Source organism: Micropterus dolomieu, linkage group LG06 (assembly GCF_021292245.1).
Source record: "Micropterus dolomieu isolate WLL.071019.BEF.003 ecotype Adirondacks linkage group LG06, ASM2129224v1, whole genome shotgun sequence".
Classification (NCBI taxonomy): Eukaryota; Metazoa; Chordata; class Actinopteri; order Centrarchiformes; family Centrarchidae; genus Micropterus; species Micropterus dolomieu.
This window is the reverse complement of record NC_060155.1, coordinates 23,912,879-23,939,179: the sequence shown is the minus strand read 5'-3', so window position 1 is coordinate 23,939,179 and position 26,301 is coordinate 23,912,879. Positions and strand designations below refer to the sequence as shown.

Below are 26,301 nucleotides of genomic sequence, written 5' to 3'. Positions count from 1 at the left end.
TTTTTCAGAAACTGCTGATCTAATGGAATTTTGACGCACACAACCCAGGTTTACAGAGAATGGTCAGACAAAGAGAAAATATCCAGAGAGCGGCAGTTGTGTGGACGAAAATGCCTTGTTGAAGTTGAGATCACAGGAGAATGGGCAGACTGGTTCGAGATGACAAAAAGGCAACAGTAACTCAAATAACCACTCGTTACAACCAAGGTATGGCCAAGGCACGCTGAACCTTGAAGCAGATGGGTACAGAAGCAGAAGAAGACCACCCCGGGTGCCACTCCTGTCAGCTAAGAAGAGGAAACTGAGGCTACAATTCACACAGGCTCACCAAAATCTGAAAGCGTAGATCCATCCTGCCTCATATCAATGGTTCAGGCTGGTGGTGGTGTAATGGTGTGGGGGATATTTTCTCAGCACACTTTGGGCCCCTTAGTACTAATCGGGCATCGTTCAATCGCGACAGCCTACTTGAGTATTGTTGCTGACCATGCCCATCCCTTTCTGACTCAAGTGTACCCATCTTCTGATGGTTACTTCCAGCAGGATAATGCACCATGTCACAAAGCTCAAATTATCTCAAGCTGGTTTCTTGAACATGACAATGAGTTCACTGTACTCCAGTGGCCTCTAGAGTCACCAGATTTCAATCCAATAGAGCACCTTTGAGATGTGGTGGAACGGGAGATTCGAATCATGATGTGCAGCCGACAAATCTGCACGAACTGCGTGATGCTATCATGTCAATATGGACCAAAGTCTCTGAAGAATGTTTCCAAAACCTTGTTGAAACTATGCCACAAAGAATTAAGGCAGTTCTGAAGGCAAAAGGGGTTCCATCCAGTATTCTTAAGGAAAATTCCTGTATCAAGTTCCTGTGAACTTTACAGAAGAGCAATAGAAAGCATCTTGACATGCCAACTACAGGGGATGGAAAGCAACTGCCCCACCCGCATGGTCCCATGCCCAGTTTTCACTTTTTCTCTCCACCTCCTTCAAGAGTAGGCTCCGACTCCTCCAGGAGGGGACTCCATGCAACTGGGCCAGGCCGCCTCTCGCTGGCTGAACGTCTCCACAAGGATGAAAGCCTAGGGGTGCATTTACTGACCAGCCATATCCTCACTACCTCTCCCCCCCGACTGTGAGAAGAGGCTCGCAAGTAACAGTGGGGGTTCTGGTGAGCGGAGCTTCACTAAGGGATCACTAATCCCTTGACCTAGAATGCAATATAGGCCCCCGCAATGCTGGAATCAACAGTCACTGCCCTTGCTTGGAAAAAAAATTAGAAATTAAGAAAATTTCTTGGACGCCAATCTTGTCACATGTTAGGGCTAACACCGACATCGCCAGTGAACCAGTAGATGCTCTCCTAAATGATCTTAACGGCAAGCTCTTTGCCCACATCACTCACTGCACCAAACCTACCACCCTAAATAACAGCATGGGGTTTCCTTCACCCTACCAGCCTTATGTAGTGCCATCATTTAAAAGGTACTCCAAAAATTCAGTATCACACTTTGTTGGTCAAAATATGTGTAGCATAGGCAAATATATCCTGCACTTTCTCAGTAATATTGGCAGGGCCCCCCTTTAGTTCATCTGCTTGTAGTATGAAGGTGCGGATAATGTCGAGATTGACATTGATTGGATCTGTTTTAAAAGGATGCATTTCAAATTAATAACAGCACATGCCGGTTTTCAGACAGTGATGACTGGGATCAAAAGGTTCTTCTTCATCAGGTAATAATATGAAATGTCTCCTTATCTGAAAATAGCCAACAACAGACCATCTAAATCTATCCCTTGTGGGTGTGTGTGCAGGCGTGTCTCTTACCATTATCAGAGATGTCTAAAGTCCCTACGCATGACACTCGAGGAAACAGCTCCTGAATCACCCCGGCACCCGCTGACCTCAACTGTGGGAGGACGACAGAGAGGAGCGGGACATGGTGGGATAGCCACAAGCGTTAATCTAGGAAGAAGATATGTGAATATACCTAGAGCAGCACAGACTGGCAGAGCGTACCTCACAGCTGCTGATGTCCAGGTGTAAATCAGTGATATGAGGGTTATTGGACAGACCTAGGAACAGAGCCCTGAAGGAAAACACAGGGTAGGATGGGAAAAGACAGAGGAACGCAAAAGCAAAGAGAGAGAGACAGACGGGGGATAAGATAAGTGGAGAAGCAGATAAGGAAGGAGAGGAGTGAACAGAATAATAGGTAAGAGAACAGATGAAATAGAAAGATCAGAAGAAATGGGGGAGAAACAAAGGGCAATTAATGGACAAAGACAAGGCAAAAATGGCAGAGTGAAAAAAAAAGATCAGTCCCACATAAATCCAATTGCTTCTTTTCCTCCCTCTAACAACCTGAACCTATCATCCAACCCCCCCTCGCCCTGCCCTACGTTCTCGTCTGCACACCTAAAAGTTTTAAGGCCATCTTAAAGGATTTAGAGAAAAGTAGCTTAAAGAGAAGATCCATAGCCCACTAACTCCACACCAGAAACCACCTTAAAAAGCATTTATTCAGGAAAAGTGGCCAGTTGTTGCTCATGCACACAAGCCCAGCTGGATGCAGAAAGAAAACTGCATTTGCACATCAAGGCTCTGCTGGAGGTTGTTCTTGTGCAATAAATACACATTTAAGAGTTATGCACCATGAGGAGGTAATGAGGAGAAGTGCTAAGTGGGGCGTCCGTTCTGTCCATTTTGGCTGAGATCCAACATGAAGCGCACAATCATCTCAATTGCTGGCAGTTTTCTTTGTTTACTCTGCTACTGATTATATTTTTTGGCTATGAGTAGCTGACAGCAGGCTGCACACCTAACAGAGAAACTGTAATATAGCAAAATTCCATTTATCCCTGTAAGGAAACGTGCCTTTTACTTGGCCGCTCTGTGAGCTGGTTTAGTTACAGATCTCCTGAAGCTGGTAAAGATACAGAATCCTGCACAAAGACGCGTCAGCATGGTGGACGCCGGCCAATGCGGACACTTCAATCTGTGTCCTTTGATTGAAGGCCAGCCTACTAACATAATAGAAAATGGCTTCGCTGTCAAGGAAAAGCATTTGAAACCTAATGTGAGCTTTGACAATTAAATCTCACTGATGGATTGGATGCAACCTGCACTCCATATGGTACAAGCTATTTTAATATTCAAGCCTGACACAATAAAAACATAAAAATAGTACAGTACATGTGAATTCTTTATGTGAATATTTATAGCTGTTTGCTAAAGGTTGGATATAAAGTTCAAAGGCCTAGTGCGTAATTTAGAAAGTGCTTCAAGTCAAAGCACCTTACAGCATCATGAGAGGACACATTTTTAGCATGAGTGGCCCCAGTGGGAATTCATCCTTCACCACTCTTCAAGTTTGACTAAACATTGTCAGCAGCTAAAATGGTTGTTGACACAGAGAGGCGGCATCAGTAAAAACCTGCTGGTAACACACTTAAACAAGTGGACAGTAGAAATAACGGGCTACACGAGGTGTCATAAGCTACTTCATCACGAACCTTCTTCATAGCCAAACATAACTATAATTATTTCAGACCTGTAAAGTTTGAATTCACCATCAGCATCCACTTTATTTAAGGATACAGCAGCTGGACTGTAATCGGAAAAGGAACACTGGCTCTTATATTAAAAATAAGACAAACATGTCAACACCTCCATATTGGCTTATTTACAGCATTTAATTTTTTTAAGTGGATTATTTTATAGTTTTCATTTACTCCTTAGAAATGCTAGGAGACGTATTGTAACAATTTGATAAAAGATTATTTTTGGATCAATACTATATTCCTATAATATTCCAACGAATCTAGTAAGATCCATAGCTATACCAACTGACTTTGACTAACAGTTTTTAATCCATTTAACATATCACATAGTAACATACTTTCTGTAATATTATACTGACTGTGATGTGTATATAAGTGCATCCTCTTGGCTTTTATTGCAATTTCTTTTGCCAACTCAGTATGTGCATCCCGTCCAGAAGTTCTCTGAATAAAGGGGAAGTGATTGCTTGCCAGTTGGCTGTCACAGGTGGCGACTGATCACTGTCAGTGAAATCAGCAATGCCACAACTAACTGCAGTGTATGTATTTATTAAGGCCTTAGTGTTTGCACTGCACTAACAACTGATGTATATAGGACCACATCTCTTAATGAGTCCCGATGATAACATACTGTACATAGTTATCCATTCATTCTGTATTGCTAGATGCTTTAAACTAGAAAATTTTCCTTGACCTACTTTCAATGTGGACTTAACATGCTGCTTAGATGTAGATGGGGCTTTGGTACCTTTGTTTCATTTGCACCTGGTAGCGAAATTTCTGTTTTTTTTTTTTTGACAATGCTGACCTTACTTTTGATAGTTCCTCTGTCAAAACTGGCCATCAAAAATCACTGCAACACCCTTGACAGTGCATTTTAAAAAAATTTGGTTTTATGTGCATCTTGGATTGATTTGTTTATGTATGCATCTATTTATTTAAATCTGGATTAAAGAGATCGATTTTGTAAGTAGCCACATTCGTTGTTTTGGGGGAATCATAGCTTTAATAGAGTTCGGGAGCATTTACATATGAATTTGTTCTTTTTGTGGTAAAAGTCAAAAGTCAAACTGAATAACGTTACCCTAAGATGTACAACTGCTCATTTTTCATCTATTTGCAGACTATATAAGTGATCATCTTACAAAAGCTTAGGAATGTTCAGAGCTTCAGAGATCCATTTAAATCAATGACTCACCTCAGTGAATCAGGAGGGACTTTCATAGAGGCCAGGCTGACATGGGTCAGGCTGAATGCTGAGCTGAAGAACTGGCGGAAAGTTGGCAGAGAATCTCTTGCTTTCCTGAAAAAGAACGGTAAAGGTAAAAAATAGAAAGATTTTAAAGTGTGTAGCAATGGGAGGGAATAGAAAAACAGAGAGTGAGCATTAAAAATGGATCCCAATAAGCCAGTTAAATAGACAGAAAAATAAACAAGGTGAGAGAACAACGAGAACAGATGAGAGACTGGTCAAGACAAGACAGAGGATGACAGGAGGATTTGATATGCTGATAGAAAGTGACAAGATACAAATGGAACAACGGGAGCGAAATAGAAAGGAAGAGAAAGAAAGCTAAAGCAGACAGATGCCGGCTGTGACATTTAGGTCAGTATTATATCAACCAGACACAGTGAAAAGGTGAAGTTGAAATTAATTACTGCCACCAGTTACAGAGGTATCACTGACCAATTATCCAGCCATCTGTTTGTCATATAGAGAACACTAGCCTGTCACCAGAGGAAAGAGACAGAGGATATGTCAGTGTGCATGTATAACATCCCTCTGAGCCATAATACAGAAGGGGATTATTCCTCCGCATTCACAGGATGGATGTAGTACACTGGTTCAGATATGTGTTTAGAATGTGTCAAAGCAGCCAATCTGCCATTTCAGCCTACACTGCACAAATAATTCATCACAGGGGAGGATGAGGTCTGGAGACACCAGGAGAAGTGACGAGAGGCAGGGGATGAGGGACTGAAAGGGAGGGATTGGGGGGGAGAGAGAAATAATTCATCTTCTGGAAAGATGAAGTTGTTTTTTGTGAAAAGATTACCTGCTACCCCTCTTCAGGCAGCTGATATGTTGTTTACTTGTGCAGCGCAGAAGCCTTTCCTTACTGCTCTATTTTTTCACCCTTATCCTAATAAACGAGTATTGTTTCAGTGAGGAGGCACTTTGAAAAGTAAGTTAATAGTACATTCATTCAATATACAGCTGGTCTAGACTATACTCTCTAATATTATTTACAGAGATCCAACAATTCCCACCATGAGCAAGCACTTGGCGACAGTGGCTGAACTATTCATCTATCTACTATTCATCTCACTATTTTAGTTATTCATAAACTACAATGCAAAAGTCTTATCAGTAAATCTTTGCAAGCGAAAAGAGAATCGTGATATGCTCATCTTATATATTCAGATAATTATGTAATGGAATTACAAGTTTCATGGCAGACACTCATCACTGCAGAAAAAGTGCAGGTGTAATTTCATTTTCATTTCACTCATGTCTGAACGCATGCAGCATGTTTTATGCACTTTTACTTGGATGGTACTAATTTTCTTTTGCCACAGAATCAGTTAACATCAGACATGGCTGTATGAGTCCTGATACCGCACAACAGAGTATTGAAGTAACAGAGTAAAGCAAGAGTCTACAGCCAAGCTAGAGGCCATACTAGCTAAATGCCAACATTCTCACAATGACAATGCAAAATACTATCGCAGATTTAATGTTTACCATGTTAACATCCTAACTTTTGCAAATTAGCACTAAACACAAAGTACAGACACAGTTCATGGGAACGTTAGTTTTGCAGGTAACTTGGCACAAAAAATAATGGACAAAGCTACATTGAGAAGTGAAAATGCTGACCTCATGGTGGCACTAGAAGAGTCATATAGGATCACTTAAGTTATCAGACTTCATCCTCCAGGCACCATAATCTCGACAATGCCTCCAATAGTTGAGATATTTCAGACTGTTCGCGTGACCAACAGACTGGCATTATACTAGTCCTAAAGCAATGCCACTAATGGGGCTTAATAAATGACCTCATTGTTTGTCAATGGATAATTTGCTATAGCACTGATATAGTGACCTTTAACATTTAAAATCCTATTGACACTTCATTAAACAATGAACTGTATTTTAGTGGGTTGACTACTGCACAATTATCGCTAAATTTTATACACTAAAAAAGTATTATAAAGTCAAATGGTGAAGCATTTATACTTTGGCTGTATATAATTTTTACAAGACTTCAACCGCCTTTCAATTTTATTTTAACTGACTCCTCAACTGCTTTCAAAACTTACATTTAAAATTTCACTGGAACCTGAATTCATTTCTGTCCTTTAACATTAACCAACACACCAACTGCTTTTATTGCCTACATTTCAACTTCCACTGACACTTGAACTACTTTGAGAGTTTCAACCTTAACTGACACTGAAAAGTAATGAGAAAACTTTACCTGACACTTCAACCTCTTCCAATTAGATGTCACTTCAACTCCTTCAACCTACTCCCTTACAGAGACATTTGAAAGGCTCCAAAACATGTTTCAACTATAATCTTCAGTTGTGAGCACACAAATCTTTCTAAGAAAATGTAGCCTATTGTAGTTTTATTGTTTTCCTTTATTATTAATAATCCTAATAGTCTTTGTTTTATTTATTTGCTGCAAAATAGTTAGCTTAAGATAAGGATGCGTAATTTTCTTTCAGTTTACTTTTGCAAATTCAGCCTAAATCAGCTGTCTTTGGCATCATACTTGTATCATGTCTGAAGCTCTAGGACATCATAACTGGAAAGCTGTCCTGTACTCTCCTCTCAGATTACTGAGACAACTTTGTCATGTGCCCATGTGTTTGGCACAGCTGTTTAATAGGTATGAGAGCAGTAATGTGACTGGGTGAGAATATAATGAATAATCACCACACCCCTCTAATTTTATACCACTTCTCTGAAATCCACTGTGCATATATTACACTGTGAGTATAAGCACTCATTGTCTGTGTGCTGTTAAAATAAGCCCATCAGAATATGACTGAAGTCTTGCCAATTTGGTTTGTAATTTACCAGTCACGATTAGCCCAGCTTTGGCGAGTGCACACACACACACACACACACACACACACACGGCCCTTAACCACAGTATATGAATTTTTCACAGAGATTAGGAATATGTATGGTTCACAGAGTCCCATAATATTCAACCCCACAGATAAATCCATGTTATCTTGGTTAAAAGATAAAAGTGCATGTAGCGAGAGGACAGGAATAAAATAAAATCTGAGATACAAAAGGGGAAAAGGGAGGAGAAAATTATGTTATGAGGGGCAAAAAATGGAAAAGGTCATAAGGGAGCGAGCACTTGTGGAAGGCAAAAGAAGGGGTAAGACCAGCATAAAGACATAGTAGTGAGGGGAAACCAGGCAGCTGCATTACAAGCCTGTCATTGCTATTGCGATAACACACCAGTGTGTGGAACACCAGCTCTTCTTTGACCCATTTGTAATGATTAGCATACAGCCTGTCAGGACTTACAGAATGGCTTGTGTCGCACAAGCAGATACTGTGTCACTGTCGCTCTCACAAAACACTCTCCAGAGAGCTGTATCAGCATCTTGTTACCACACGTGTATGTGTGTAACTGTATCTACATTGACTGCTCATTGTTTCTTTGTGTCACATCTGTGTGTGTGTGTGTGTGTGTGTGTGTGTGTGTGTGTGTGTGTGTGTGTGTGTGTGTGTGTGTGTGTGTGTGTGTGTGTGTGTGTGTGTTTGTGTATGTAACTCTGATGGGTGAGGTCTGAGGCAGTCCATTCCATATTCATGAGCAGCAACAAGGCAGTTCTTATCAGCTCGGTTCAGCTTTGTTGCCCTGTGTTGTCACCACAACACCGCAGCTGTCTGACCAGCAGCACTGAGGCAACGTGCATTTAATACCAGAAGACCCCCTGACTGGCAGAAGGTGTGATGAACTGTGATCAGCGGGAGGAAAACAGGGGAAGGGGGAGAGTGAGGAGAAGGAGTGGTGGTAAAGGGGATGAAAAGTGGAGGAAGGGGAGAGGGAGGAAGAGTGATAAGTGGAGAGGAAGAGGAGAAGAGAATATAAGCGGAGAACGAGGACGAAAGGTGGTGAGAGAGTGAAGGAGGCAGGGGGCAAGAAGAGAGGTGGATAAGAGATGAGAAAACAGCCATGGACAGGGAAAAAACAGACAAAGAAGATGGATGGAGCACGGATGTCTCCAGAAAAAGGGGGACGGAATGCTGGGAAATGCAATCTTTCTGTTACAAATAATAGAGTTCATAAAAATAAAGAATGAAGGAAGAAAGGTGAAAAAGAAAACTAGAGGTGCAGCCAGACAGATGGAAAAAGTAGAAGATGGATTGAGAAAAAAAAAGAAAGAAATTCAGGCGTGGGAGCCTGGGGAATGGAACAATAATTCCCATCTAAAATTAGCCTCATTTTTCACCAACTTCTTTCTCTGTAATTCTGTAATGTAATATGCTGAGCAGAGAAGCTCCTGGGCTCCTGGGGGACACAACATGATGAGAGCAGGAGCCTCTTCTGCCTGCTAGCTAGGTAAACACAGACACACACATACAACCCCCGCCTCCACACACAAACATAAAAACACACACACACACACACACACACACACACACACACACACCCTGTAGCACGCAAAAAAAGACTTGTGGGCATGCAAACAAGTGCTTGACAGATGGGAAACTTGTTAGCAAACAGAGACATGTGTACATTAAAGAAAGACGGAAACACAATCTGCACGTGCGTGCGCACACACACACGCAGTGAGCCAGTACAAATGAGGGGTTGCGAGACGAGCGTGCACGCTAATTCCGTCAGTGAGGTCCAGGGCTAAACACTAATCTACAGCAGAAAATAAATGATGATGCTTGCTCTGCGCCTCCTGACTGGAATTCCTCCAGAGCTGTTTGGCTGAGTCAGAAGAAGAAAACAAATGTGTTTTTTTTCCCTTAAAAAAAATAGCCGTGACAGGGATTTACACTCTCGGTGAACGCCCACCTGTGAGAGAAGGAGTTCTTGGACAGGTTCAGGTAGGAGAGGTCAGCACAGCAGCCCCGCAGCAAGGCCCCAAACAACTGGCAGAAAAACAGAGAGACAAATGGTTTGTTTTATGTTCACTACAGCAAATGTGACTGTGTTGTATAACAGTTATTTTGGCTCTTGTACGCTGCACAAATGCTCATAGCACAGATTAAAGCTGACACAAATGCAATGTGAACAAACACACAGACAAATAACAATGCTACTGTATTTCTTTATAGGCCAAAGCCTCTTCAATGATTCAAAAATGTCCCTAAATGTAGCATTATAGATGGTATTAAAAAAAAAAGACAAATTATTATTTCACGGAATCCTGACTCTGCAGATTGTTATGTGAAATACGAGATGTTACTGCTGGTCAAATCCGGACAAGACAGCCATTGCAATATTATTCAGGATTTATTTGATCCTTTTTTAACAATATGGTTATGGTCTATACAAGAGAATACAACATTTGTCATTAAGTTAGTTTATACAACCATGTAAAAGTCTATTGAGCATCAGCAGGATGTGACTGCCAAGGGACATGGGATCATCTGAGGTGAATGTCACACATTCTAAATTGTCTGAAATGGCGCTTTCTGCAGGTGAAAACAAACACAGGTGCCTGTGTTTGTTTTCACCTCATAATCTGCTGTGAATACTAAGTAAGATGCTACATTTACTGTGTGCACTTGAGCAAGACACTTAACCATATCTTATTATAAATTATAAATAGAGGGATATGGCTCTAGTAGTCACCAACTTTGTGCCTACTTACTTATTTTATTCTCCTAGACTTACACCATCACATTTCAGAGGGAAAGCAGTGTACTTTACTCAACTACATTTATCTCAAAGCTTTGTTACTGGTTAGTTTTCAGATTCATACTAAACATAAAACAACATATGATGAGCTTATAAAATACACTGCATTGTTAAAGATCAAACCAGTGGTTCTCAATATTTTGGGCTTGAGTCCTTACAGAAAAACAACATTTAGTTGGGCCCCTTTTCATGTTTCAGATGGCTATAAATTGTTAGCACTTCCACCAAAGAATGATTTGCCTTTCAAACTTCTCAGATGGATTGATTTAAATTACTGCTCAAGATACAGAGGGAAAAAAAATAAAAATAGATAAATTCTCTTTCCACTCCTACTAATCATCTCATCGTCCTGATGAGACTTCATTATGTGACCTTCTGAAGGGGCCAACGCCCAGGTTGAAAACCATGGGAATAAACTACCTAACTGTATAAAAAGAAGTTCAAATAAGCTCCACCTTGACGAGTTGCAACACCAAAATGCTGCTTATGCATTGATGCCTCAAGTACTAAAAAGGTAATAATGTAAAATTCAAGGATATATCAGTCACAGGGGCCATTCTTTCAGCAGAACATATTCTTTATTTTTATATTTGTGTACATATATTTTATATTTGCACTCATGGAACTACATGTACAGCAATTTGTATGCAATTCAAAGAAAAACAGAAATAAAATAAATTTTTAAAAAAAACAAATAAAAAAACTGATTTGGAATGTTTAAAAGTTGTTGTAATTTTCACTCAAAAAATCGATACCCTTGATGGGCAATAATAAAAATATAAGACATGAAAAACACAAATCTAATAGTTGGAAAAGAACAGGGACTTAATTTGCTTATGTTTTTGCCCATTTCAGGGTTAATGCCCACCAGCTCCAGCAGCAGAATGAAATATGGCAGACACTTTGTTTCTACCAATCTTTCAAAGTATGTGCGGAAAGTCAGAGAAAGTCTACTAATTCCCGATAGCTGGACCAAATGAGCAATAAGAAGTGTAATTGTATTACACTGAATCAAAGTCAAGCTGTTACCACACCAGGGAAAAGTAATTACTTAAATTCTTCAATTTATTGTACTGAATATCCATCAAATGTGAAGTTTTACATTAAATATGGAAAAAAGACACTCAAAACTTGTGTTGGAAATTAAGTGTACTGTGTCACATACAGTTGTACCTGCTTATATGATCAACGTATAACATGATGCAGCAATACAGCCATTCATTTACCATCCATCAAAGTGCATATCCAATCAAGCTTTCATCTTGTGAAGATATGGCTCACTTTTTAACTTCAGGGCTCTGGGAAGTACCAAAATGAATGCCCAAGAATCTGTGAGCCAATTAATCTTGAAATAAAGATGATATATGTGTTTGTTAGACAGGAGAGAGCTCTGGGCAGATATGATCGGCATCAAATCCCAATTTCTTGTTATACTTTAAGTAGCATCTCATCGCTTGCGAGAGGTTAAACTATCAGGCAAATCTATTATTCCCTGGCACTGTGATCCATCACACAAACTGACTCATCGATCGTTGTCGGTGCATCAACGCAGATTAAAACAGGAACTTATTAATAATTCAATCCAACAGGCCAACAATAAAAAAGACAAATTCTCCCTAAGATAGTTCCTCTCTAAAGAATAAATGACAATTAGTAGCTATCACAGAGAGCACTCCTTTACTCTCAAGGTGAAATTTAAAAAGAAATAGGGGGAAACTAAGTTTGAGAACTTACAAATAAAGCACAGTAGACGCAATGGTTTCCATTCATGCACATAATTCAATATAAAATTCATGGCCTACATTTACACAGACAGAGGAGTATTTGTTTCACAGGGTGGACTATTCCTTCCTGAAACAGATACCTGCTTGACATGCTGTCTGCTCTCGGGGGATTTTAAACTGCTTGAGTGAAGCAAGGAAAGAAAGCAAACACAGGCCCAGTAATATGAAAGGCCTTGCGGTAAGGAAAAACCAGGTGCGGAAGTATTAAGATCCTTTAATTGAGAGAAAGCAGCAACACAACAATGTAAAAAAAGTAACAAAAGTACTCATTACACAGACTAGTATATAATGTTATATGTACATTATAGTATTATTTTCACCGCTGTATTAACGTGTGAGCTGCATTTTTGTTTGTCAAGCTGGAGCTGTTTAGCTTTAACTACTTTGTGAGGTATTGGGCAGTTTAAAGTTCTAACCCTTCAATTTCTCTCATTTATACGAGAGACATTTTTTAAAATAATCATAACCATACCTTTTTAGATGGTAGTTTTCATTGTTAATTGGTCTGCCATTAAAATTGCAAGCGTGACCGTTGGTAATGTCACTGATATCAGCCTTACTGTTGGACTGTTCAAAGTGCTACAGCTGTATAAGAGCTTTATTATATTACTGCTAATGCAAACTGAACATTTCCTATTGTTGCTAGATCACAGCAACTAGCAAAAAACAGGGTGGAGGCTGTGAAGGGTCACAGTCAAAGTCACAGGAAGCAATGTATTTCTCACTGAGGTTAGCACTGACAATAGCCAATTAGCAAAAATGCATCTACATATAGAAAACAACAGTTATTCAAGGTATATTGTTGTGTTGAGTGTCTGTATTTTCAAACAAGAAAGAATGAGGCAGGTTGCAGCACTGGAATTAGGAAAAGTTGATTTTAGAAAATTAGAACAAGTTGATTAGCATTGAAAACCGGTTGAAACCGATTCCTCAATATTTTACGGAATGTTTTACAAGATGGTTTCTAGGGCTGCAACTAACGACTATTTTCATTATCAACTAATTTGCCAACTATTTTTATGATTAATCGACTAATCGTTTATAACATTTTCCAGAGCCCAAAGTGACGTCTTCAAATTGCTTCTTTGGTCTAACCAACAGTCCAAGACCCAAAGACTCTTCATTTACTAGCATAAATGAAAAAGAATAGCAGAAATTCCTCAATTTAAGAAGATGAAACCAGCAAATTTTAACATTTTTGCTTAAAAAATGTCTTAAACGATTAATCGATTATCAAAATAGTTGTCGATTAATTTTCTTTCGACCGACGTTTTGAATGAAAAATAATCTCCAAAATATGCAAAGTAACCAGTGTCCACAACTGTAACATAAATGTACTGGCGTAAAAAGCACATGTCCCTTCTAAAATGTAGTGGAGTACAAGTTTAAAGTAGCGTAACATGGAAATACAATTAAAAGTACATAAAACTGTAATAAGCAAAGTACTTGAGTGAATGTTCTTAATTATATTCAACCACTGACAGGAACAATGTATTGAATCAGCAATCGGATTAAATCTAGTACGTGAAAGTGCTGGTCTAAGACCTGCAGAACAGCAACTATGCTTCACTTGTTATAATAAGCCATCGCTGTGCTGAGGTGTCAATGAGCAAGGCTAAAATTCAAGAGTAGATCTCTAGCTGACTCTGACATCTGACCTCCCAGCAGCAGAGAAAACAATGAAAAAGGGATATTCACGTCTGTTCTATTCAACCTTGCATGTCCAAACTGTACATTGTCCTGTCAGCACCAATATAGCACTGAGAAGGCAGCAGTGACTGGGCATAAACAATAAATGTGACCTCCTGTTCAGCCAGCACTTCTCACAAACCTCTACATCTTCCAGAGGGGGACAGAAACTAAAAACATCTTGAGTAGAGTTGTAGCTTTCAATGTTTTTCCACTGAGTCTTGTATAGTCACTGTGAACCAGAACCGCCATCTTAGCAGTAACCAGCAGGGGCAGACACATTCAAGCGTGGTCACTGAACTCTTTTTGGGAGAAAGCTCTCTTATCCTTTCAGCTGTTGGTGTATGTGCTAACGTGGCAAGCCACCGTTTTGTCACACTGGCAGGCATGCTAAATTTAGACACAGTAACAACGCAGACAAAGTTATCTGAAGTGACAAAGACGTGAACGCATGCATGAAACAAAAGGCTAATGTATGCTATTCATACAATGTCTCATTTGTATAATTCATAAGAGGCTATGTTTCTATTGTAGTGCCTTCTAAGAGCTCTTAGCATCACTTAAAGCATTATGCACAGATCAGCTCTAAGAAAGTCTGTGAGTCAACTGAGGTAACACTGTTTTTGTGTGGTTGGCGATTCGTATTCAGGACTCTACCCCTTTCTGTTCCTTGGCCTGAATCCCATCCCAGAGATGAGATCACACAGAGATGGGTGGATAGTGACTGTAACAGAGATGGTGAGTACATACCGAGTCCACGGTGCAGTCTGTCCCCGACAGGTCCAAATGCACCAGGCAGTTGGGCTGGGCCAGGAACAGGTACAGGTTCTGTATGGGAAGAACGACTCTTTCAGAGAATGATATAGGCATATAATATACAGTACATACTAAAATATACAGTGCTTATGAAAAGTAGTCTCCCCTTTGGAGATTTTCATGTTTTATTGTTTTCAATCAAAGCAGATTCAATGTGGCATTTTTGACACTGTTCAGAAAAATACCATATAATGCTGAAGTGAAATGAATGGATTTGTAAATGATTTACAAACATGAAAAAAAACTTCACTCCACTTATTAGGACACAACTAAATCATCACTGGTGCATCCAATGGGTTTTTAGAAGTCATGTAATGAGTTAAATGGAGATCTCCAGTCAAGGAGAGTCAAGGAGTTTTAATTGAATGTAGTATAAATACACCTGTATCTGGAAGATCCAACTTTTGGTGGTGATTCACCTGTCGCAACTTTACGGGAGAGTGTCAAAGAGAAAGCCAGTGTGAAAAAAAATTCACACCTCGGCTACAGTTTGCCAGAAGACACGTGGGAGAGACTCTGGAGTCAGTTTGCCTGATGAGACTAAAAATTGAGATTTTTATCCATCATATCATCATAAACTTACTGTAGCATATCCCTAGTGTGAAGCGTGATGGTGGCAGCATCATGCTGTGGGGATACTTCTCTGCAGTAGGCCCCAGAAGGGGAAAATAAATGTAGAAAAATGCAGACATATTCTGGATGAAAACTGGATGCACTCTGCAAAAAACCTGCTACTTGGTAATATTGTGTAATATTGTGTAATATTTGTTTTCCAGCAAAACAATGCGCCCAAGCATAAAGCCAAAGCTAGACCAGTGAAAACAACAATGTTAGTATCCTGTAGTGGAGTCCACATCTCAATACCAATCCACAAATTGTGTATAGATTTAAAAATGCAACCTGAGCAGTTTTGCAAAGAAGAATATACTTCTATTTGTAATTCATTTAGATCACTTTGTAGCAATATGTTCTCACTGAGGCATTAAAGGTTTCCATCCAAATGTTGCGCAAATTTTAGCTGAATGTCAGGACAGTCAGCAAAACAAAATGCGAATTAATGTTTGTTTCCATCCACTTCCGTTATGCAAATATTAGGAGTTGGTTCATCGACATAAATAGTTGGTGATGCAAATTCTCCAGTTGAACACTTTTTATAGGCACTGTATAGAAAGACGTTTGTATAGGTGTCCCTCACTGTGGCATCCTCTCCAGACAGAACCCCAGGGTTTTTGCTGAGGTCCAGATGCAGCAGAGAATTGGAATAGTCATCACTTGAACACAACGCCTGGGACAGAGAAACCACACCTAATTTTGGGAGAGGGGAATAAATGGAGGAGAAGGGATAAGGAGTTTGATAAACAAGTTATACACATCCTTCAGTCATTTCCATCATCTTATAAATCACCCCCCCCCCCTCCCCCTCCCCTCCTTCCACTGGGCCATTCTAATACTCTGGACATGACTTATTAGCAACTAATGAATACAAAACTACATAATGAAAGAGGGTAAACAAGTTTGGTGGCAAAAAATAATTGAGCAGAGACTCGTGAGCTCATATGGCAGGCTAGTATAAAAAGAGCTTTCGGAGAATGGCAGTCAGCCCCCAAGCCTCAGCCTCAGCCCCAGCCCCCGCCATCCCTAGTATCAAGTGTACCATGAAAGCCAAAACAAAAGAAAATCATTCTCTCAAATCAGATCAGTACACAATTACACCCACAGGCCCGATAGATCTCCTCATTAAAATCCTCACGCTGCAACACTGACGCAAAGCCCAGCATGCCATGGCAAGTTGAGGATTAAATATAGAGACAATAAGAACATGGGAGAAATATCTAGCAGCAGCAACAAATAAAATAAAAGGTCCACAACCATCGTTACTCTGTGTGCTATTCACTCTTCAATATATCATCAATTATAGCCAACAGTTACAGGGAATGTATTTCTCCTTTTCTTTAGCTTTGGGGAGTGTGTGTTGAAGACGACAGCTACTGCATGTGCCGCTCTGAAGCTGGCAAGGCGCTAAGCTCTTCATCCCTAATTTGTAGCGATTAAGAGGGAAATGAGGGGAAGAGGGGACAGGGTGTCTAATCCCCCCTCCATCTATCCATCAGTTGCTTGCTTCTGCAAAGTGGAGACTTTTAGAAGCCATCCTGTCCATGCGATGCAATGACAAGTCTGTGCAGGAGCAATGGGTCGAGAGCATGTGTGATATCTGCCCATGTCTGATCACATCTAAGAGACAGCCTAAGTGTGTGTGTGTGCGTGCGTTCATGCGTCGGCATGTGTGTAGGTGTTTCAAAGACAGACGGAAGAAGGGGGAGAGGGAGGGAGATCTATAAATATTCAACAAAAAATGCTCAGCCCCTGCAAAGTCATACAAACAACACCCACCATTCAAGGTCAGCACCATCACTGCATTTCCCCTGAATCACTGTGTCAACCCACTGCCTTTAAAATCACATCTAGCGTAGTTTTTCCATTCATAATGTGCACTAACAGGGTATCGAGGTCATTGTCTGCAGCATTCGCAACAACCAGCTTTCAGCCTTATAATTTACATTCAACACCTCCTCAGCCATACTGCCCAACTCAGGCAAAGGGGAGTAACTAGACGTTAGAAAAAAAACGATTTTGTTTTCAAGCTGGCCAGCAAACTGTGCAACAAACAGTTATTTTAGCACAATATCTACAATATGATTAAATGTGGTCTTTAAGCTCTTAATTTTTTCCATTCCTTTTAGTTTTCCATCTAAGAAAATAAACTCAATTTTGTCTATAATCAAAATAACAATACATTTACAAAGTAATACTTACATAAATATTGCTTAACCACAGCAAATCACATGAATTTCATTGATTCAAATAACAGTTACTGCTACTCTGCGATGCTACTAGTTAGCTTTAGCTGGGATTAAGCTGTTCTTTTTTCCTCACAATTAGCTGATTTACATAGCTACACCGTCATTTAGATATGTTGAAAGAAAGGATATTTTTCCATTTACACTGAACAGTGGGGGGAAAATAATCAAATTATTTTTAGCGGCTAGCCATTGCTATTTCACATGACACAGCTCTCTTTCTTTACCCCTTTAGCTAGATGTCTCCCTGCAGCAGGTTTTTTTTGTTTGTTCAATTTAACATCTCTTTCCAGAATCAGTGCACAATACCTAAACATACTTTATTGTCACAAATTCATCCTCTGCATTTAACCGACCCGTGAAGAGAGCAGTGGGCACCCACTGTACAGCGTACCAATTCCAGATTGAAATGCCATGCCAGGTCAAACGGCACTGACTGGAAAACCTACCTAAATTGTTTTTGGGGGGGAAACCAGAGCACCCGGAGAAAACCCATGCAGACACGGGGAGAACATACGAACTCCACACAAACCCGAGGGCAACCAGGGTTTGAACCCACGACCTTCCTGCTGTGAAGCAACAGCGCTACCCACTGCACCACCGTGCCGCCATACAACAGAGATGAACAGATAATCCACAGAAATACCCCATAAATGAGATTAAAGATGAAAAATGCCACAAAATATGCTACAATAACCTAAAATGTCATCAAGATCAGGCTATTAATATATGGATTTACATCTGTATCAATATGATCATTTTGAATCGGCTATACTAGTAGTTGGTAGTATTGTCGGGGATAAAAGCAATAGAATTGGGACACTGCACTAATTCCTGCACAGGATTTTAAGGGGGGAAAAACGGATCAACTACATGATGACCTGATTATCATTTGGTAGATGGATCACACTGTACACATGCATGGGTCTGTTTATCTAAGTGAGTAAATTCCAGCCCAAATAAAACTGCATTTGGGGCAGCAGGGCAGAGTTATGGTTCAAGAGACTGTTTCCTGAATAGAAGAACCTGGATTCAAGCCCAGATTTAACAGAAAGCTTCCACTCTGCTGAAGTGTCTTTGACACACCATTTTTTCCCCCCACCAGCTCCAATATGTATTTGGACTTTAATTTATATTTATTAATAGTAAAAATGTGTTTGTGTGCAGAGTCAGCCACAACAGGCTGCTGTGTCTTACCCTTGGACGAAAGGGAGGTCTTGGAGAGATTGAGAAGGCGCAGTCCCTTGTTGAGGCGACACACTTGTTGAATCAGGTTGGAGACTCCTGGTATGAGGAGAGAGGACAGAAAATAAAGGCCTCATTTAATCACAAAAAACAAACAGAGTCAAAACAGCCAGAAGAAGGGGAGCTAGAACATTTGTTTAATTGATTACTTCATTGACAATAAATAAAACTATTTTGATGTTTGATTCATTGTTGGTCTTTTTTTTGTTTCCTAAACTTCACTGCTTCCAGCCTGTCAAATGTTAATATAATGTGAATAAAACCTTTGAATTTTGGAAAGCTGGTCTGACAAAACAAGCTATTTCAAGACACCACATCGGGCTCTGGGAAATTGTGATGGACATTTTTCAGACCAAAAGATAATTAAATTAATCAAGGTAACTGACGATGAAAATAATCATTACTTACAGCCAAACACCCATCCACTTATGAATACTTATGAGCCAAATCAGAACTTAGCCACATAAAATCAAGCTAAAATGCAACCTCTCTCAACCTCCTTCAAAATATGGCTAAAAAAAACCATCACACCAACATATTTTACAGTCTCACATTCGGTGAGACAAAGTACAGAGTACAGTACCGAGACAAACTCATATGAATACAATATACTAAGCCAGGTTACATAACAACTTGTTTCAGCTCAGTAATTTGATTAAACACACTGCAGCCATGGTGATAATAATAATAATAATATGAAAGGCTCTGCTTTATTAAAACAGAATAGATAGTGGTGTCAACACTGGTTCCCACATCTTCCTGGCTTTCACAGTTATTATTATTGTTTGTGTACAGAACTCTTACTTTAAAGGGCATAAACTCACTCTGTAACCAGTGCAAACAGGCACAGCACCGAAGGTCATTCTTTACAGTAATTATGGGTTTTGTTGCGACATTGGTTAAAGTTGTGGCACTTTTGTGGCTGTATTTACAATAAAGTCTGTACACGGTCGCAAAACACACACAAACACAACACGAACAGAGGGTGATAAGTGAGAGCACAAACAATCTATTGAAGCGAGTGGAAGTGACATGTGTCAGACGGGAGGACAGAAATTAGCTCACGAGTCATACTAGCATGCATGCAAAGCCTGACCCTGGCACACAAACGCGTGCACACACGCTCTCTCCCTGTGCCTCTTTTACACTCAAACAACAGAACAGAGAGGTGAATAGTGGAGGATACATTCCAACAGTAACGTAAACAGTTAAAATGTACGTTTCTCTATATGTGTGTGTGTACAAAGAAACACAAGAGGTTCCGTTTGTGTGGCGAGTTGTGGGCGAGAAAATAAAAGCATTTCTTCAGAAATATAGTCTGAAAGACAGATGACAGAGAAAAATAAAGAGAGAGAAAATGCAGGTTCTGTGAGGACAGAGATTGATTTTAAATTCTTTGAAAGCAAAGAAAAACTGCTGCAAAATAAAAGTAAAACAACAGTCAGAGGCGCCCTGAGAGAGACAGCAGTAGGAGGAGAAAAGAGTTCACAGAGTCCAGACCGCTACCTTGGTTGTCTAGTGTGTTATGAGCCAGGTTGAGAGAGTGAATCACAGAGGCGGGGTTCTCCGACAGTGCCGACGCCATCTTCTGCGGAAAATCCCTAGAGACAAAACGTTAAAAAGGAAAATTAAGTTTTCTGTTAAAACTTCTAATCCAATACTGGTCTCCAAGACTGAGTAAATGTGCTGGAGAGATTTCCTTAATTCAATTGAATGCACCTCTCGGTAATGAATGCCAAATATCCTACTCGAGCAGCAGTACTGCCCCTTTGCAGCTGTAAAGGTACAATGTAGAGGAAGCTGATTTAAAATGTACACAAAGTAAAAGTTGAGTGGGCTTTTGAAAATTAACACCCACCTTCTGTAAGACCAGGGAATCAAACATATACTTTTAGGTTACCAACTGAAATATCGAATATATATTTAAATATAAATATCGACCGAATATCTAAAATGCACTAAAAACTATGAAAGGTGTTTACAATACATGCTTGGTGAGATTCTTTGACAAGATATCCCCTGATTTTAATAATAATTTTGCTAGATGCTAATTTTGTGTTGTTTTGGTACCAGTATTAAACTCAAATATTGTAATGGAACCGGTCTAGTATCGAAACATTAAAAACAAAAAAGATGTTACACAGCCTTACAAAGGAGATTAGATTTGGTTCACACCTACTTCCTTTATTAATCTTGTTCAAGCAGCAGCAGGCAGTGGTTCTTAGCAAAGAAACTAATAAACCCACCTATCTAGTACTAAATAGACAAAATTAGTGACTAGATGGTCAACATTGTGGAGAATTTAGCAGCTATACATCTGCATATTTCCATCAGGAGTTAGTGGAGACCTACTACAAAGTTAAAAGAAGAGCGAATATTGGACTTAACATTATTAGTTGGACGAAAACATGATGCTTATGTTGCTCCGTGTCTGCTGGATGTGTAATAGGCAATTGTTTGCTAACATGTTAGCCACAACAGCTTTATGAGGTTACAATACGTCAGTTATGTTTACAGACTGTTCCGCTGCCCCAAAGTGGAAAAACACAATGATTAAGTAAGTCAACCAAGTCACATTAAAAACATAATTTACTGTAGTTCACAAAGAATTATTTGTGACAATTCTCCTCTAAGTGCACACAGTAGGATTAGTGCAATTTACTTTCCTCTATAGTTAGAAAACAAGTGTTGGGGATAAACTGCTTATTAAATTACTCACATTTATTCTTACAGTGCCTGCAAATTAATTTTAAAACCACATATTTATGTCATATACTTTAACATGCATATTACCTGTTCCACCTGTACTTAGTCAGTTAGTATTTGGGTATGCCAGCTTTTGATGCAGTGCCTGTGGACAGCCTCTAATGAAAACTGCCCTCTCTATCGGAGGAGATTTAACACAGGTAAAGTATAAAAACTTGGTAACCTCATCATTGTGCTGCAGTAAATCATCTTGCCCTGAGGCGGCCAATTCATCTCAGTTAATACCTAATAAGGAAACTGCTCTGCTAAAATGATACCAGCCATGCATAGAAGGTTAAAAGTCTTGCCAGGTGAAGCCCAAAATTTCACTTATGTTTCAGTTGAGAAACAATACACCTGCCACAGGCAGACAGCAGGGTGCTTTATTGGAGTTTTATTGGGTGAAAGAGTGGAGGTTAACGGAGGTGAGAGGGAGACAAAAAGGAGGAGAGACAGAATTGGAAAGGTCAAGACAGTAGAGGAAGGGAGGGATGTGGGAAGGTGAGGAGGAGGGGAGAGGTGGGATGAGCTAAGGTGAAGAGGTGAGAAGAGAGGAGACAAGTGAGTGGAAAGGACAATAGATGAGAGGCGGAGGAGTGTTTGAGAGCCAAAGGTGTGAGGAGAAGAAAAGGAGAGGAAATTAGATAAAAAAACAAAGAGGTGAATGGAAGTGCTGATGGTGATTTCAGGAAAATCTAGGATGAAGGAAACCTACGATTTGAGTCCGGCATTCTCCAAAGTGAGCTCCTCCAGACTGTTGGACTTGCTGACTGTGTGCAGAACCTGGTCCACCACCTCCGACCCCTGGAGACAAACAACATATACGCTTGTGACCAGAGGTTTCCAGCTCAAATTAAACGAGGAACCTAGTGAAAGTGAAAAGCAAGCAGTAATCAGATTATATTTTAGCATTCTGATTAATGGACTGCAGATTGTTGACACTATTAAAGTAGTCTCATGAAAGCAGTAATTTATGAAATTGCCCTCAAGCACATTAAGATACATATACTGATGTATATCATATTATTTTCAAGTTGGGGGCCAAAACATGGGATGTAACCTACACTGTACGCCAACATAAACGGGTGCACAGTGGAGTTTTAGACCACTATTAGCGCCGTGGGACAATATTTTTTACGAATGGGTCCCCATGTAGAATGAGGAAGAATGAGGAAAGGAACACGTCTGACAAAGTTTGTTTGACCTCAAGGATGAAAATGTGTTTTGGTGAATAACACTGAATGTAAACATTTTTTGTTATGAAAGTTCCACCAGGCAGCTAAAAATTCACTTCAATGATACAATACATTTAATACCTTTCAAATAATATTTGTTTAACTTCTGTCTTCGAATAGTCCACGTCAGACGGATACCACTTACTCTAATGCAGATAATAAAGAAAGAAAAACTATGCTGAGCGTAACTTGACTCAGTGTCCTCTTCCAATATTGCTTTTTCTCAATTTGATTTTCATTTAGTATAAATGATAATATGACATTCTAGCAAGGTTTTATGTACACATGATGCATTGGTCCAAACCAATAGCAAATTGATTGAAGTTGACAATCCCAGAACTATTATTTGACAGAGATTTCTTTGAACACACTAGGACTGTAGTCTGCCAAATGAGCACATAAAAAAGGATGATTCAATTAAAAAAATGTAAGCTGACAACACACAGGCTAGCATCTGGCAAGAAGGTTTATAAGTGAGGAAGATATAAAATAAAAAGATAGTTACTATGCGCATGTCTTTGCAGTACAGCTTCGTGAACCAGGTGTTGTATGCAATGGCTGCCACAATCACAGCCAAGTCCCTGGAATGGAGACAGATAGTCAGACACACACACACACACACACACACACACACGAGAGATAAAATTAAAATCTTTAAATTAGCAAACTCCATCTGCACAAAACCATTTGATGTCATTGATCCATAAATTCACATTATCGTGGGCCAAACTTTTTCTTTGCTCCCGTTTGGTTAAAAGCAGTTTATCATTGTGACAGAGAGAACACTATGGGCAGGGCTGCTTTCTAAAAGATGACTGATACTGCAGACCAGCTGAGGAGAAGCAGAGAATAAGAAAAAAAAAAAAGAGAAAGAGATGTAAAGATCGATGGCTGGGTCAGTGGATTATTCAATAAAGCCAGAGTTTGATCCCAGCTACAGACCTCAAACACTGCTACATCCACTGCTACACAAACAGACAGAGCCCACAGACCATCCTGTGTGTGTTTCTGTGGGGGAAAGAAAGAGGGAAGAGAGAAATCCTCCAAGGTCCAACTAAAGCCACACTTCTGCTACACCTGCTATACATCATCTGACAAACAAGGGGAGAGAGGGGAGGCGCACAGAAAGAGAATAAGCCCAGAGAGAGGATGAAAGGAAAAAAGGAGGATAGTGAGATGGAGAGACATTTCAAACTGAAAGAAAAAGAGGAAGAAAGAGTGTAATCTAGCCAGGGAGGGTCCTGTTGCCAGTAACTGCAATAGCCAGGACATTACAGTATATCTCAGAGGAGTAAAATGGCCACAGGCTGTGCTCCTTTTTCATTGCCATGCCAGGCATTGGACCAGTCCACTCTGACTAACGCAGCTGAGTTTGTGTGTGAGAGCAGATGATGCACATGTCAAGATTCATCAACACTGACTGTTGATTCATGTTTTGACAGCAGGACATGTAATTGACCTCTATGATATCTCACTCAGTCATGCAGTGTTGGTGTTTGTGTGTCATTTTGTACACAAGAACACAGTGGGTCAATCTGTCACTGTTAACTTCTTCAAACAGATCAATTTTGGTTTAGGAGTTAAGATTAAAAAGAAGAAGAAAAAAAATAGACATTCAAATGATTATGTTAGAGCAGGGGGTAAAATTAGAATTATTCTAGGGTTAGAGTTGAGTTTAGGGTTAAGGTGTGAAAAATGCTGTGAAGAAAGAATGTTTTCAAAAATAGCTATATGTACCAAAACACAATGTAAGTGAACAGAAGAAAAATCTAAATCAATATTTGGTGTGACCACCCTTTGCCTTCAAAACAGCATCAATTGTTCTTGGTTGGTCCAAACATCTTGGAAAACTATCCACAGTTCTTCTGTGGATTTAGGTCCCAGACAGACTCAATGATGTTGAGATCTGGGAACTGTGGGGGCTATTCTTCACTTCCAGGAGTCTTTGTTCTTCTTTACGCTAAAGATAGTTCTTAACATCTTAACATTCCAACAGCCTGACCACGGGCGGCAGCTTTCGGTATGTGCACACAACTGCTATGTTAACTTCCTACTGATATGATGCACCGTTTGAAAGCTAAAATCCTTGTGATTCGACCACTGAAAACCATTTCAAGATGCAATCACCACAGCGGGTACAATAAGTGCCTCTGTCAGACCAACCAGTACAATCAATATTGATGCTACTCACGTATGAAGCCTCATAATAATCCACCGATCAATTATATTCCAACAATAATGGTCTTGTTACGTTGTCAAAGGTCCAAACGATCCAATCCAGTAAAAACATTTAGTCCAAAACACATTACTCCATCAATAAATCCCCAGGGACTGCTGTGGCATTGTTTCATATTTGCTGGCTATGTCAATATAACCGTAATAACGCCGATTTGAATGTATGTATTGTATTCAAATTAGCCACTGAACTCGAGTGACAACCCAATGTCCCGTACACAGCCTATAATAGCCAACGAGAGCCCGCGCTGTTAGGAAGGGCCAGCCCCTATTATTTTGTGGGTAGGCTGAGCCAATTGCAACCAATTGTGCCGATGATTTTGCATGAATTTTACAGAATTTTTGTTTGGTTTCATAGTCATGCTGCAGAATAAATGTGGGGCTAACCAGTTCTGAGCTGATGGTACTGCTGGACATCTTCCGATTCCAATGGGAAGTAAGCATGATGTGTGCATCCACGGTCCTCAATGTTGCCGGTTTCTTTGTGCTTCTTCAAAAGAGCTTGGACAGCACATCTGGAAACCCCTATCTGCCTTGAAATTTCTGCCTGGGAGAGACCTTGCTGAAGCAGTATAACTACCTTGTGTCTTGTTGCCGTGCTCAGTCTTGCCATGGTTTATGACTTTGACAGTAAACTGTCTTCAGCAACCTCACCTTGTAAGCTGAGTTTGCCTGTTCCTCAACCAATTGTATTCCTCCTACACAGTGGTTTCTGTTTAAGTTACAATTGTGTTTCAACCTACATACTGAATTGGTGATCATTAGCACTTGTTTGGTATATCTGCTTATTAATACACCTGACGATATGCCTATAAAATCGCTGACTTTGTCCAAGTGTACCTAGAAGAATTGAGGTTTTGAAGGCAAAGGATGGTCACACAAGATATTGATCGTATTTAGATTTTTCTGCTGTTCACTCACTTTTGAGGAATTAGGCTTCTTCGTTTTCTTCCCGAGAGTCAGATGAGAATAATGATACTGTCACGTCTTTATGGTAAATAAAAAGCAATAGCAAGTTTGCTCCGAGTGTACCTGTGTGAACGTGTCCTCCTAAGCAGACACCCGATAGGGTATAAAAATAAAAAAATAAAAAACAGTGTGAGCATGCGCTGCCCACATCCATGTCCATTATAGAGTACATCAGGCTATCTGGCCATTTAACAATCATGCATAGTGAAATTTAACTTTTTTACGATCTTAACAAGACCTTCTA

General features: G+C 39.9%; 1 protein-coding gene across 2 annotated transcripts in view; it reads right to left on the bottom strand.

Annotated features, from left to right (window-relative positions):
• Positions 1-26,301, bottom strand: part of carmil3 (capping protein regulator and myosin 1 linker 3) — a 73,731-nt gene that overhangs the window by 24,339 nt on the left and 23,091 nt on the right. For both annotated transcript variants that reach the window (XM_046051573.1, XM_046051572.1), the window contains exons 9-18: positions 23,359-23,434; positions 22,334-22,422; positions 20,380-20,474; positions 18,826-18,912; positions 15,966-16,075; positions 14,705-14,782; positions 9,633-9,709; positions 4,766-4,870; positions 2,024-2,093; positions 1,832-1,913 (exon numbers count right to left, since the gene is read on the bottom strand). In XM_046051573.1, the coding sequence (XP_045907529.1) occupies positions 1,832-1,913; positions 2,024-2,093; positions 4,766-4,870; positions 9,633-9,709; positions 14,705-14,782; positions 15,966-16,075; positions 18,826-18,912; positions 20,380-20,474; positions 22,334-22,422; positions 23,359-23,434 (869 nt within the window). The remainder of the gene's footprint in view (positions 1-1,831; positions 1,914-2,023; positions 2,094-4,765; positions 4,871-9,632; positions 9,710-14,704; positions 14,783-15,965; positions 16,076-18,825; positions 18,913-20,379; positions 20,475-22,333; positions 22,423-23,358; positions 23,435-26,301) is intronic.